Genomic DNA, 14,897 nt, shown 5'->3' with positions numbered 1-14,897 from the left:
TGAGGACCCCCTAACCGCGGCGATGCTTACGGCGGGGAGAGGGAAGAAGAAGCGCAAAATGCTGAAACTTTATCCCCGGCATTCTTCTGCAGAGCAGATGTGCGGATGCACTCTTCTCACGCTCCCGCTCTGCGATCTTCTTCTGTGACAATACAACGTTAGTTTTCGGAAAAGGAGACCATCTCCTTCCAGCACTTCTAGCTACCGAGCATAGTACTATATTAACCACTTGATATAAGCATTATCTATTAACTATACATATAAACTACGGGTAAGTCATACAATGTTTTATTGTAAAGAGTACTTTGTTTTTTATACTAAAACAAAACGTAGTACAAAACTTTTATAATTGTGTTAATTAATTCGGTTTTTTGCATATTTTTTTCGTTGTATAAGAAGTAAAAAGTCATAAATATGCAGAACAGTTTTAAAGTTCTATAAGTAATTTAACGCAATATCATATTATGCAGTAATTAGATTCCAAGTATTGTTTCCGCATAAGTAGACTCGATGACAACCGCGCCGTTCCGCTCCTGGTGTCGAGAACGCTTGCCTGCTCCATTTCTTGCTGATTGCGTAATTCCACGCATGGAAACTTACTTCCACTTTCACGTCTATTGTTTAATGAAAGAATTTATGTCTTTATCGTCTTAGAACTGATCATATTAATTCATTTTATAATAAAAACTACATTAACTTCGCTTTCCAAGAGGAAACTTAAAAAACTGGAGGGGTTTCGATTTGGTGTTTATTTATTTTTCAAAAAACTTCTATTATAGATTGATTGTGTTCTCTAAAAATAGTTAGTTGTTGTCAACAACTATCTATTTACTAGGTGAAGTAACATTTATAGCGCAGCGTCTTGGTATAACACGGACGCAGTAAAAAAAATGATATAAATATTTGTACTTAATTTCAAAAATTACTCATCTTGTAAATTTAAACCAATATATCCGGGTTTTGTGTACTTCTAAAGTATAACTAGTATTATAATTTATAAGTTCCGTCGTATATAAAATTTATTTCAAAACATCCTTAGCAAATGAATAACCTCATGCTTCTCCGTTACATATTATAATGTTCATCACGATAGTAGATGTTTGTGCAAGCGGTATTTTTAAGACGTGAGATGCAGTATTGCGGTTTGGAGTGCAAAGGTTGAACTTTATTGAGGTTACGATCGGAAGTAGGTTTAATAAACGGTATTCAATCTCCTTGCAACATTATCTCAAGAATGCCTTTTGTTCTTAGTTTTTATTTGCACCTTGTAAAATTTATCGATCGTTCTTAAATATGTAACGGGGTCATAAAAGTTCATAACATAAGTAATACAAAAAGGTACGAATGCCACAAATTTAAAAAAAGGTATCGTAAGATTTTAACTAATCTTCTATTTATATAATTCTATCTTTCTAATATAACATTTTATGACTATTTCAAATTATGTACGCTAAAAAAACAAGAATCCATATCTGAATGATAACTCAAAACCGGTTGATTGAGCAGTTGTAGAGTTTATTCGTACAAGTGTTAAAACTTTGTTTATTTTTCTAATATGTGCAAATCTTTGCAGAGGTAATAAAAGTAATGTTTAACGAAGAAGTGTAAACTAAAATGTCGAAATGAATTTAATTATGAGTACCATAGCATTCAACTTTACGACATCCAACATTTATGTTGCGATAAGCGGTTTGCACAAAGAAATGCTCTATATTGCTGAATCATATATGTGTCTTATTTTTTATCTGGGCAACTATCAAGGACGCGTAAAACATACGTGAGTGGGTGTTAAAGCTATTGTCAGGAGGAAATGCAAAGTTTTGTCCCAGTAACAGTCAAGAATATTTGTAAATATTTCCTACGCATCTTATTGCTTTACAAGGAAACATGACAAATACACTCATCTCGTTAAGTATTTATATCATGTTAATGTAAAAAATGTTAATAGTGGCGCTCTGACCAGGTATCGTGAGTCATGCAAATGCCGCTACACAATTCACCTGCTCGGTTCTATTCGCATCCTTTCCGTCTATGACGTATTCAACAGCACAGTTTACATTGATGATTGTATACAAACGCGATACTAAATTAGCCTCTAGTAACGGGACTTGTAAATCGTTTACAGCAATTCGTTTGTTTACGGTTATCGTAATCGCTTCGACTGATTCATGCAGTTTGTCATTCTGTAATGGCAACATTGTTAATTCTTATATAGGTTAATAAAACTTGATTCATCTCATTATTTGTAACTTTTGTGTTCCTCGCTGCAACTGATAGCTTGAGATGCACCAACTTCACAGGTTCTATTTCTATTCCATTTTCAAATATTAATGTACGTTTTTTTGCCGACATAGTAAGCCTATGTAAATATCACGAGATAAGGTAACTGAACACAATTTTGCATTTATAATATTAAAAGGAATATCTATATCATATTCCTATTAGTTTTTTAAAACGTTAGTTCCACCATAAGAGACAAACAATTCGCCTTAAAGGTACACTGATCATTTAGGTTTGTCAATAGCGAAACCGTTTAATAATTACATGTTAAATTCATTATTATCTTATCATTGATTTCTATGTATTCGAAAATTTTGTGTCCGATGATTTCATAGTTATCAATTTTCTTGCTAAGAATGTATAGTCAACATTTTCTTTGAAATTTTCATATAAAAACGCGTTACGCTTTTTTTATCGTATGTAGTAGCTTATTAGAAGTCAATAAATATATTTTAATTTATTTGGCAATTCGTAGACATTGAGACGAGGCTATCTGAAATTCCCAAATGTACGAAAAGTTTGCCGCAAAATAACATAGTTCTAATGAAGTCATATTTTCCTTATAAATCGAAGTGCGTATCGGGAAATCTTATACGTTTCTCATTTTTATATGAGTAATAAGCGCGCCGGCGCTTGTGAATGTAAAACAAACATAGTTGTTCCACTTTCATAGAACGATATGCATCGTGATCATTCATGTATATTCAAACTAAACTCACAATGAATATGAATTAATGTATATAAATAAAAACGTTTTTTTTTTTATATATCTCTAGTGCTAATTACTTCTTCGAAGACCATAAACGGCCTGCAATCGATTACATTAGGTGATTAAGTGTTTGGTTATGTGTTAAACCTGTTTGTAAATGATGATAATGGTTTTATTATATTTTTTTAATTGATGTGATTTAAATGTAGATACAGTTTATATAATGCATTAACTAGTTGCACCATTTATTTCTCTGGAAATTATTATTTTGATTTCAGAGACATTTGCAGTCTCTTTACGTAGGTAAGTTTTGCCAAAGGGAGCTTAAAAGTTTTTTAAAGAAATAAAGTAAATGTCCCGCGGGACACTGCTCCAATGCAGGTTGTTGGATATAGTCTAACCGTTCTAAAAGAGTAATTGTTTTAAAATATTAATTTGTAATAGTATTAATTACGTAACCAAATCCTTGTAACAAATCTGTCTATGTAGTGTATAATAATTTTAACATATGATCAAACGAAAATTTTCATCGTCATAATGTCTATGATCGAACATACTATTGCCCTTAATATCCCACTGATTTATATCATCGAAACGTTGCACGCATGCGTTGCCATACGCACAATAGTGGAGATCGTATTGTCCGACCGGAAGTTCAGCAGGAAACCACTAGTCTGTCATATCGCGCGTGCGCTGACGCTGACGAAGCCTATGATGTACCTTTGTATGCTACATAAATACTAAATTTATAAAAAAACGACAGTTGGCGCACTGTTTCTTATAATATTAAACAAAGTAAAAACAATTGCAAAATTTAGCGGTAAGTTTAGCCAGATTTAAATTGTACGATGTTCTAATCTATAAAGTTCCAAAGTTTCCCTTACTCAGGAATTTTCCCTTACTTGCCTAGAATATTTTTTTAAATACACCGACTGCCGCCACAATAGTTAAACAATAAACATGAATCATATATGATACTAGGACAGCAAAAAGTTTAATTATACGCGTGTGCCAGTCGAGGCACATACACTACCGTGTCAAAAGTAAATAGACACCTATAGGTGTAAAGAGTTATTAAAAATGTAAAAGCGGGTAGTTATAAAATATATATTAGAGTGTAGGTGGGACCTAATCTCAGTCTATTAACACGATTTTAAAATGCCGTGAACAATTGGGTCTCTTGAATTAAGCGATTTTATTCGAGGACGCATTGTTGGCCAATTTGAAGGTGGTAAATCTCAGCGTAAAATCAGTGCTGCATTAAATGTGCCTCTGTCAACTGTTAACCGGGCTGTCGTGCAATTTCAAAGGATTGAGAAGACAAGTGTTTACCCAAAATCAGGGAGACCTGGACCTTCTGAAAGACAAAAACGGGCGCTAGTTCGTGAAGTCTTAAGAAACCCCGAAATATATGTGAATGATGTGGCTATATCTTCAAATTTATCACGAAGAACTGTTCAGAAGTACTTACACGATCTTGGCTTTTATAAAAGAGTAGCCAAAAAGAAACCCTGTTAACAAAATTGCAAAAAAGCGGAGATTTGATTGGTCGCATGAAATGATTTCTAAGGATTTTAACTTTTGGAAGCATGTGATTTTTTCGGATGAATCCAGATATTGTCAATTCAGCGACAGTGGACGAAAATGGGTCTGGCGTCGCTCTGTAATGCAGTTAGAAGACCGATATTTGCAGCAAACTAGAATACGGCGGTGTGAGTGTTATGGTTTGGGGGGCTATTTGATATGGCGGAAGAAGTCACTTGGTGTTCTGTGAAGGTAAAATCAATGCTGAAAGATATATTGAAATTCTAAAAGAGGGACTTCTACTGATCTTTGAAGGAAGAAATTTGAACCGCCAAGATTACGTATTCATGGAAGATGGTGCGCCGTCTCATAGAGCTCAAAAAACGACTGCCTTGAAATCGGAAAAAGGCTATAAAATTCTGCCGTGGGCAATTGCCCGATATGAACCCTATTGAGAATACCTGGCGGTCTGAATGTCTGTTTGAGGAATGGCGTAATTTAAGACAAGATCGATGATTTGATTGATACTATGCTAGTTGGAATAAAAACCCTATATGAAAAAAAGGAGGTTCAACACACTATTAATTATCATGTATTAGTTTTTTAATTAAGTAATTAGATTCTTTGTAATAAACATTTTTTTCTAAACTACCCTGTCTATTTACATTTGACACGGTAGTGTAGTTAGTTTAAAAAAGCTTTTTCAAATAGATCGTATAATCTCCTTTTCTTTTTAATTATTTAGCATTATGAACAAATTAACACCGTGACGTTGAGGATATTATGAACATGGTTGTTCATTTTGTGCCTAAATGAAAACAATATATTCAATGTTTCTATTTATTCAGATTTTTTGAATACATATCAGTTTATATGACGAATTTCAAAATAATTTATGTTAAAATATGATAATTTGTAACATATTTTCAACGTTATTATTGTAAATATGTAGTAACATTTCCGCGAAGCCTTACGAGCCCCTTCTATTACGCAAGTTTATATAATGAAGGGTTTTATACGAAGGGTAAAACAAGGGGTTGTGAGTAAACCAATTATACAGTCAGAATAATTTCATGAATTCTCTCAAAGTGTCGCAGTATTTTAGGAAAATACTTAAACTTGTTCAAAGGTGGATTTTGTTTCATATCTAAAGACAAATAACACTGCTCACTTTTAAAAAATCGCCAAATACAGAACAGCTAATAATAATTGATGAGTTACTATATTTTTAACTATAAAATGTTTATATCCTCCATGTACCTTATTAAATAAATAAAATTTAACATACGACATTGTTTTGAATTCGGTTAAAAGATTTGATTCAAACTCATTAACAGGTGAAATTACGAGAGCAAAATCTTTAATAAATAAGGTATGTTTTTCAGAACGGATAGCAATTAAATAGGTGAAATTACGAGAGCAAAATCTTTAATAAATAAGGTATGTTTTTCAGAACGGATAGCAATTAAATATGTATGAAAGAGTAGTTACCGTGTCTCTGTACAAACTGTTCCTATTCTTTTCGATATACACATTCAGAACTTCAATATTAATTCGATGGTAAGTCTACACTTAATTAAATGAGTTGTAGGCGCTTATACGAGCAGACTTGGATAAAGTATTTATTTATGAATTAGGGTTTTAATGTCTTACCGGTTATATTTTTAGAATACATTTCATAACATTTTATTATTATACAATAATCGCGCCAGCTAAATTCAATACTACAAGTAATGAATTTAGCTGGCGCGATAATCGTTAAAATGATGATTTAAAAATACTTCTAATAATCAAATGATAAGCTTTTATACAATTTTTATTAAACAGCATTAACTCAATTGGAGCAAATTATTTAGTTAGACGAGGAAGCGTATGAAATAACAATGAACCGACTGAGCTAAGATGTGAAACTATTAAGATCGTCGGCGACCGAGCAAATCGTGCACGCTATAAAGTGATGTCATTTGGCAAGGAAAGCAGCTGTCATGGCACAGTGACATCATGTTACCTACGCCCGATAAATATTCTACACGTAATCGATGTAATGAATGTTATAAACTTTGTAGGGCGCGTTTATGAATATTGTGTATGAATCTCGGAATAATTTGTAAGATTAGGAAGTTATATTGTTATAAAAAATAGTCTTAAGTTCAATTTGGTTTACTGACTCTATTAACTTCGCATTTGACTCAATGACAAAACATCTCCTATAATCTTCCACAAAATATCACGTAATATTAGATGGAAACAATAAAAGTCATCCTCCGAAACAAACACCACACGCGTTACCCAAAATCGTGGTTGTCTAAATTATCCTTTAAAAGTCGAACCCATTGCGATAACTACCTTAATAGGAAGATAATGAACGAGAATGTTTTCGAACAAAGCCATTAGCGATCACAAGCAATGTACAAACAAAAACTTCCAAATAATACATCGTATACACAGATCCATATACATAAAGCAGATACCCTACAGTCGAATAAAATATAGATTAAAAAATATTTAAAATGGAATTATTTAAAAAAAAATCATAGTTGATTTAATGAAGTTGACACATTACTAATTAGCGCAAGGATGTAATATTTTAATAAGGATGCTAAATAATGGCGAACTGACAGTGCCGGCGATGGTCTAATTGACGTGAACGCGTTGCATTGATTAAACTCAGCGGTGTGTCATACATATGAATGAGCCATTATTTATATTATCTAATTACCCCTAATGGTAGCTGCTAATTTAATATAGTGAGCTAATTTTGGGAGTGATGTTTTGAAAATAGATTGACGTAAACTTAATTGCATGAGCCATATTAGACGTTTTTGATTAAATTAGTTTATAAAGCATTGTTATTTATTCCACTTTCCGTTCCATTATAAGGAAAATGTTGTTAATCAAATAGAGCCGTCATGTAATGTATTTTTTTTTGCGTTCCAAAAAGTATGGACGTTTTTGACATTTTGAAGTCGCCCAACATTGCGCATCGTACAAAAATCAAAATCATAGACATATTCAAAGTAAAATGATCCTATTCGCTATTGTTATAACTTTCAAAATAGTAATAAAATCATATAGTTTTAACTAGAGCCTATAACGGTACCAAACCGGTCCATTAGTCTGGATGTTGAGGTTTCGGTGCACATGTACCAGGCGATCATAAATGCTAAGCATATGTAGGTATAACATTTAATTTCAAATCTATTTCTCCATCGTAAACGAATTTCATTAATAAATTAATTTTATGGCAAAAGGGCGAGTTAATAATATATCGAATTTTCAAATATAAACTAAAAATATTTATGTACATAGTTTTAATAAAAAGATAAAATATACAATATGAATAGAAGCAAAGTTATGTAATGAGTGTTACACTGTTGTAAAGAGAAGAAAGTATAGTAAATTGACAAAAAAGCAATACATATTATCAATTAAAATCTTCATGTATTACTTAAAAGCAATGTATATATATGATAAATATAATTAAATAGCTTTATATATATCTAACAGTATGTACAGAGGCTCTTTGTTTGTTTCATATTTAAATAAAGGTAGGCGTAGGACGGACAGACGTCGTTAAATAATTCTTTTGTAAACCATTTGTATTGCATACCGGACTTTCACATTCAAGAACTAAATATACAATCTTCGTATGTATTCTTTATACACAAAAGTATAATTACAGTTTCACAATCGACTATTCGTGATAGGTGAAACGATTAGAGGCTCCCGCTAGTATTCGATTGGATGATACGGAGTGTTATTTTTATGTGCGAAAAAAGATGTACCCAACATCAAGGGTACAAAATTGCATCAACTAAAAATAATAGATTCTATTTTCAAATAATCAAACATTTCGTAAAAAAATGTTAATTAGACTGATTAAAGTCCCGTCGGTAAACAACGATAAAGTTACTATTTACAGAACATACACAGTCGGCTAAATCTGAAACACGTTAAAGTTCGATAAGAGAATGCATTAACATTCATTTGTGTTTACACATTAACTAAAAATATACTTACATAACAAATTGTTCATTCACGTTACGCGGAATGCAATATGTTCGTTTTTAATCACGTAATAGAATAAAGCATTTCATGTGTGGAAAAATTCCCACGTTTCTTTTGTCACAGCGGTTATTATGCATTATTAGTACCTATGACATCTTTATATAAATCAACTTATACAGCAGGTATAGCTCAGAGTATATCGACCAACTAGCAAGTATTACGTTCTGGTATGGATATTTATTAAGCCACCGTAATTAAAAGTATAAGATATTTCAATTCAGTACAGACATTCTATAAGAAGAAAGTCGAAACTGTAGGGTTATTCCGTAACAAGAAATTCGAAACTCATAGCGCAGAGCACGATCGTGTAATGTCAGAATTGGAATGTGACATTGAATTGAATGTTATGATGAGTTTATTATTAATTATAAAATTTAAGAATTCACGTATCAAAATGGCGTATCACCTGTAAGACGGTTGTCAAAATTTCACGAGTCAGATACGAAATGAATTCTTATAGAAACACACTCCTACCTCAAACATTTTTTTTAGCTATTTCCTAATTTATCTTTTAGTAATGGTAATTATAAGAATTAGGTTGATGATTGTGAATTTCGTTAGGAAGCTCGTTGTCAAATTATAATTTGAGTTAATCAGCCAGTACCAAGGATTATTAAGTTTCAAAATGATCGACCGAAGCAGGTTATGCAAAACTCGACTTTGCAGCGATTATAACGTGACAATCAATTTTATCTGGAAACAATATAATTTCGAAATGATACCTAGGCACGTATTTCACAATAATATTAATCAAAATCAGTAGAAGTATTTTAACTTTAAAGTATAGCCAATGACATTGAATTGACTATCAATAATCATAGTTAATTATATATACAAAACGTAGATTTAATTTAAATTTAAGATTTAAAAAGTAATTATTTAAAATCTGTAAATATCATTGTATTATAAGACTTGTAATGTGTTATCTCTGCTAGATACATTCAGTGTCTTAACGCTAATGGTTAGTTCTAACACGGATACAAATAGTTACTTTTATAACATCGTCAATGTATATCAGTACGATAACATAGCTTACTGTAACGGTATAGTACCAAAAATTGTAGTCAGCCAATAACAAATGGAATTCAAAGAAATAAACAAAGCAGTTCCTCTAAATTCAGCATTGCTTGAAAAAGGTCGACATGGCTTGTCATTGAAACATTTGTAGACTAAATATTTACAATGCCTACCTCACAGATAATGTCGACACAACTGTAAATAGAATTGGGAGATTGTGGAAAATCAGCATATTCTGTTAAGCTCTGATCACAGTGTACCTTCTACATTGTGCCCTTAAAAAAGTCCCGTACTATTTATTACTTATGGTTTCTCCTTAAAGTAAACCTTCGTGACTAAAATAATATTTAAGCTAGCCATGCAATGAGACCATTAGAATTAAATTCGATCAAGTTATCGTTAATGTAGATAAAATTTCATCACTAGCATTAAGATCATCGCATCAATCGAGACTTGATTATGATCATCACACTATTTTAATACATTATATTGTTTGCTAATAGGTCTCCGGTTCTTTTGACCATGTACATCATAACTTATATTCAGTTGAAGTAGGTTTACTTACACGGTACGAGATTGTTGAGTCATCGCATTTTGTATATTTGTTCATATCGTGACTTGACAGTCTATTGTTTCGTCCAATGTTGAGACAAAAACATAGTAAGCACCATAATTATTAATTAAAAAGAAAAATATGATGTTCTAGGCTTACCTATAGTGTATTCCAAACGAAGAAAGCATAAAGATAAATATTCCTTAGATTTACGTATGCCACGCGATTTGATAATAGCTCAGATATATTGTGTACTACTACCGGTTCTTGATTAATATATCTTTATTTATAATACAACACTGCTCCACTTCAATTTTATTTCCAATAACAGTTTCGTCGACGTTCAAAATGCCTTTTTTCGCAAATCCATAAATATAGATTATTCAAGCTCCCAATGATATAGCGACAATTTGATGTTAAATTATCTTGGTCTCTTGTGGTAGGATTAGCCTATAAATAAGGCATTCCACTAGAGTTCAATGAAATACTACGATATATAATATTAGTCAAATGAAATATTATTCATTGAAGTGTGATGTTAACAAAAACAACACGTTCCTTCTTATTAGTTATTCTAATATTTGCTGCTCAGTTGCTAAGCAATTTCTTCAAGGTAAAATGATTGAAGTTCATAAAAATTGCATCCATTTATTTCTGGTCTCGCTAACACGTTTATATTTTCTATTTCCGTTCCAAACTTAACTGGCTACGTAGCCGAAAACACTGGAACTTAAGTATATTCATATTAAATTCTATTTATAAAATTCAAGATCTTCTGTATACATTAAATGCATATTTCATTTCCCTAGCGGCACTCCAACAGTCTGTTTCTTTCTGCTAACAAGGTAACAAGTTGTTCCTACGTGTATCAATTGTTTCGTACTGATTTCCTGTCTAAGTCCTTTCAGTAAGACTTCCGCAACTTGCCTCCGATTGACGTTATAACTTAGTTTTCCCTTGCGAGTTAGTAAAATTTGAGCAAATTTACCTTACTGATATTATATTTGCTTTTGCACATATTGTGCAAAATTTTAAATACCTAGCTAAAATTAAATCAATATCACTTATTCATCATGATTTAGAGCGCGGTGTCTCAGTGGTCTAACACCGCAACACATGAATCCTTATTGAATGATAAGGGTTCAAAACCGGGGAGGGTCCACTAAATTTTAATGTTAATCATAATTAGTGTTTATAATTTATCTCGCGTTCGTGGCGGTGAAAGAAAACTTAGTGAGAAAATCTACATGTATCGGATGATCATCCGGAGCACCTTCCCCAGCTGTGGGATATTTATACTTAACAGGCTATTATTTCACTAACAAAATTGACAAATAAAAACGCCGATTTAAGGAGAGTAATCTTCTATTTTTGAGTTTGAACTCTTGGCTCTATAGCAAATTCGCAAAACTTATTTAATTACTTTAATTAAAACTTACGAGATCCGAATCCAAAAGTATTTTCTGTTTTGCTAATACTAATCATAATTCATTATTTTTACTCGTTCGTTACATATGTGAAAGCAAATAGTAATCAATTTATACTACTAACTATTTATATAGTTATTGTTAAAATCACTAAACCTAATGTTGAGTTTTATAAATATCAGAGACCAGGCAATCGTAGGTGATCTAAAAATACATACTATATAATTTATAATAAAGTATCTTATTTTTGTCCACAGACAGTCCAACACGGCTTTCCTCACAGAGCGTCAGCTCTCGCATGGGACCCTCTATTAAGACTCGCTGCCCTGGGAACGGCTTCTGGTGCCCTAAAAGTATACGGGCGCCCAGGCGTCGAGTTATACGGACAACACACCAACCTAGACTCACCTGTCACACAAATACATTTTATTCCCGGTAAGTTAAGTTTTAATGTATAAAGTAATTTGTTTATTTGTTTATAGTTTATAAATACTAATGCTATAAATGCGAAAATAACTCTTGTCTATCTGGTACGGTTTCACGGCTAAACTACTTAGCCGATGAGGACATAATAGATTTTTTTTTTTATTTGGTACCTAAAACCTACAACCACCCGATGACGATACGACGATATTAGAGTAAAATCACGACCGAAGTCGCAAGCAAACACTAGTTATTTTGTATATTTTCTTTAGTAAATGTGACTTTAAATTGGTGACTAAAAAAGAGACTCGCAACAATTCAAACTCAAACTCAAAATTCCTTTATTCAACATAGAAACATTACACTTACTTATTGATGGTCAAATCGATATCACTCATTTCTCTAACTGGGAAGACAAAATAATTTAGACTCACGACGCCTGGTGGCCTGAATAGAAACCAGTTTCAGGTAACAGTTACTAACATGTGTTGGCGGAATATTCTAGAATTAACTCATTTATTAATAAGAGTATACTATCGAGTGAACTTCACTGTTTGATAAGAAATTTCTTTCAAATATTTTAAAGTATAATAATGCTAAACTTTTTTTTTTAAATCATTATAATTTAGACCATACTCATACATACGATGTTTATTGTCTTTTTTTTTTATTTGTTGATTTATTTTAGTTTATAAAACACATAACTATAATATTGAATAGAAAAGTGCTTAAAAAACGTAAGAAATTATTTAGATTAGACATCAGAAACTTATTTATATTTAGTATGATGATCAACATAAATTATATAGTTGTACAGCTTAAATCATTGGCAACGTAAAATACCTCATCGTACAAGACAAAGAGTACTTATTTATCAGGTCTTATTTTGTTGGTAGCCAAATATAAAAATCGAACATTATCGTTTAAGAACTGACCGTTGCGTTGTCACGATTACGAATAATATTTATTTTCGTCTCGGCCTGTCTGTTTAAGTGCGATTTCCAGCCAACACAGTTAAATTTTATTAATATTATCATAATAAAATAAAATAAATATAGTCAAATATTTATATAATTTTTAGTATGACTGTGTCTGTTATGTATTTTAATTAATCATAGGAACAAAAATATCGTATTTCATGGTCACGGTATTCTTAAAACTAAATTATATTATTAGCTATTGCTCTGAATCATCATAATTCCTTCCTCTCGGTAAACCACAAGGTCGCTGTATTTACATTAAGGATTTTTTAATCTATATGTATTCATATGTGAATATCCAAGTCGAATAGCCGTATTATATTTATTATAAACGTATGGAAATTATAACATTCAATAGTATTGTGCTATAGATTTGCACCAGAAAACTGGGTACTAGTACATCGCTAGAAATGAGTAAAACTTACGTACATATATAAAACAGTATTAACTGCCTCGTTGGTCTAGTGACTAGCAAGGTCGCAAATCCCAAGGTCCTGGATTCAAACCCAAGATCGGGTCGATAAAAAGGAATTGGGTTTTTCTGTTGAAAAATTCCCTATAACAGCCAGGAATCTGGCAGTTAAGCGTGTACAAAATATTGGCTACGTTTAAAAATTATAACTTGAAAAGATATTCCAATGAGGAATACGAAACTTCCACATTCTAAGGAATTTATATACATGATATCGTTGTAAATATATTGTGACACTCTGTAAGTATTCCTGCTTTACTAAAATTATCACGGAAAGAGTCACCGACTTCAAGACTAAATAACAGCCCGAAGAACTCGTTTTTGAAGCATTAATAATTACTGCTTTGATGTCTGAAACGTTATCCCCAATGTAATGTACCATAAGGTTTGATTCTATGGAAAGCCATTACCTCTGTGGGCTAAAGTTAGCCCATTTAAAAATCCGCCACAGGCTCCCAACAAACCGCAAAATAATAAATCGCTTATATAAAATGATTAATTACAAGACTAATATTAGAAATATTTTAAACTTACTCTGTGGCAAAACCCAGGTACTCAGGATAACTTCTGTAAATGTATAAATATATCATAGATAAGTTGAAGCACTCAAGCCGGGTATATCATATTACAAATAGAACTAAATGCATAACTCCCTGGTACTGGAATATCCTTATTCGAATACAACCGGCGATTATTAGGTACATATCGTTTTTTGTAAATTAAATACCGAAATCATATTAGTGATAATATTAAAACAAAGTTATTTCGACGTTCTATACAAAAAAAAAAAAATTCATTGCATTGAAAAGAAATAGTGATGCCTCATAATATAATTATTTTCTTTATTGTTTATAACTTGCTGGCAGTTCCGATGCACGCGTAGAATAAGGGTCTATATACAACGTTTATATCATAAGACATATATTGGTGGACATAGTTTTTTCTGCCAACTTCGAAAATGATCATAATAGCTTAGGCAAATTACAGAAAATTTCATGAATAATACACATAAACCTCACTCATGAAAACCATAAAAAAAATCCATTCGATAGTTTTTAAGTGTATCGCGTATTGAATATGTGATGACTTTATTTGATAGTCTGTAGTGACATTTATTTATTATTTTTATATAAGTATATGACTATTTATTACTTTTATGAAAGATATGACTATGGGTCCGAACAGTTGTATTTCTCTTTTATCGTTGTTTTGAGAAACCGACGCCTAATTACAAAATTATCACCTGATAAAAAAATATTTTTTATTTATTTTATAATAAAATAAATTACAAAAATTTTGAGTGAGTTGAGTTGCTCAGTGGATAACGTGTACCAAAGAAATCGCATCCATACTGTTTTTTACTATTTAATATGATATGTTATGTTTTTTCAAATAACGATTTTTGACTTTATTTTTTATGAAGATCGCAAAAATATCAATAATT

At 31.7% G+C, this 14,897-nt stretch overlaps 1 protein-coding gene across 4 annotated transcripts in view; it reads left to right on the top strand.

The window, feature by feature from the left end:
• LOC113396923 (lethal(2) giant larvae protein) overlaps positions 1 to 14,897 on the top strand; it is a 42,280-nt gene that overhangs the window by 15,032 nt on the left and 12,351 nt on the right. For all 4 annotated transcript variants that reach the window (XM_026635004.2, XM_026635006.2, XM_026635005.2 and 1 more), the window contains one exon: positions 11,836 to 12,013. In XM_026635004.2, the coding sequence (XP_026490789.2) occupies positions 11,836 to 12,013 (178 nt within the window). The remainder of the gene's footprint in view (positions 1 to 11,835; positions 12,014 to 14,897) is intronic.

The sequence above is a fragment of the Vanessa tameamea genome, chromosome 9 (assembly GCF_037043105.1).
Source record: "Vanessa tameamea isolate UH-Manoa-2023 chromosome 9, ilVanTame1 primary haplotype, whole genome shotgun sequence".
Taxonomy (NCBI): Eukaryota; Metazoa; Arthropoda; class Insecta; order Lepidoptera; family Nymphalidae; genus Vanessa; species Vanessa tameamea.
This window is presented reverse-complemented; position numbering and strand designations above follow the sequence as displayed.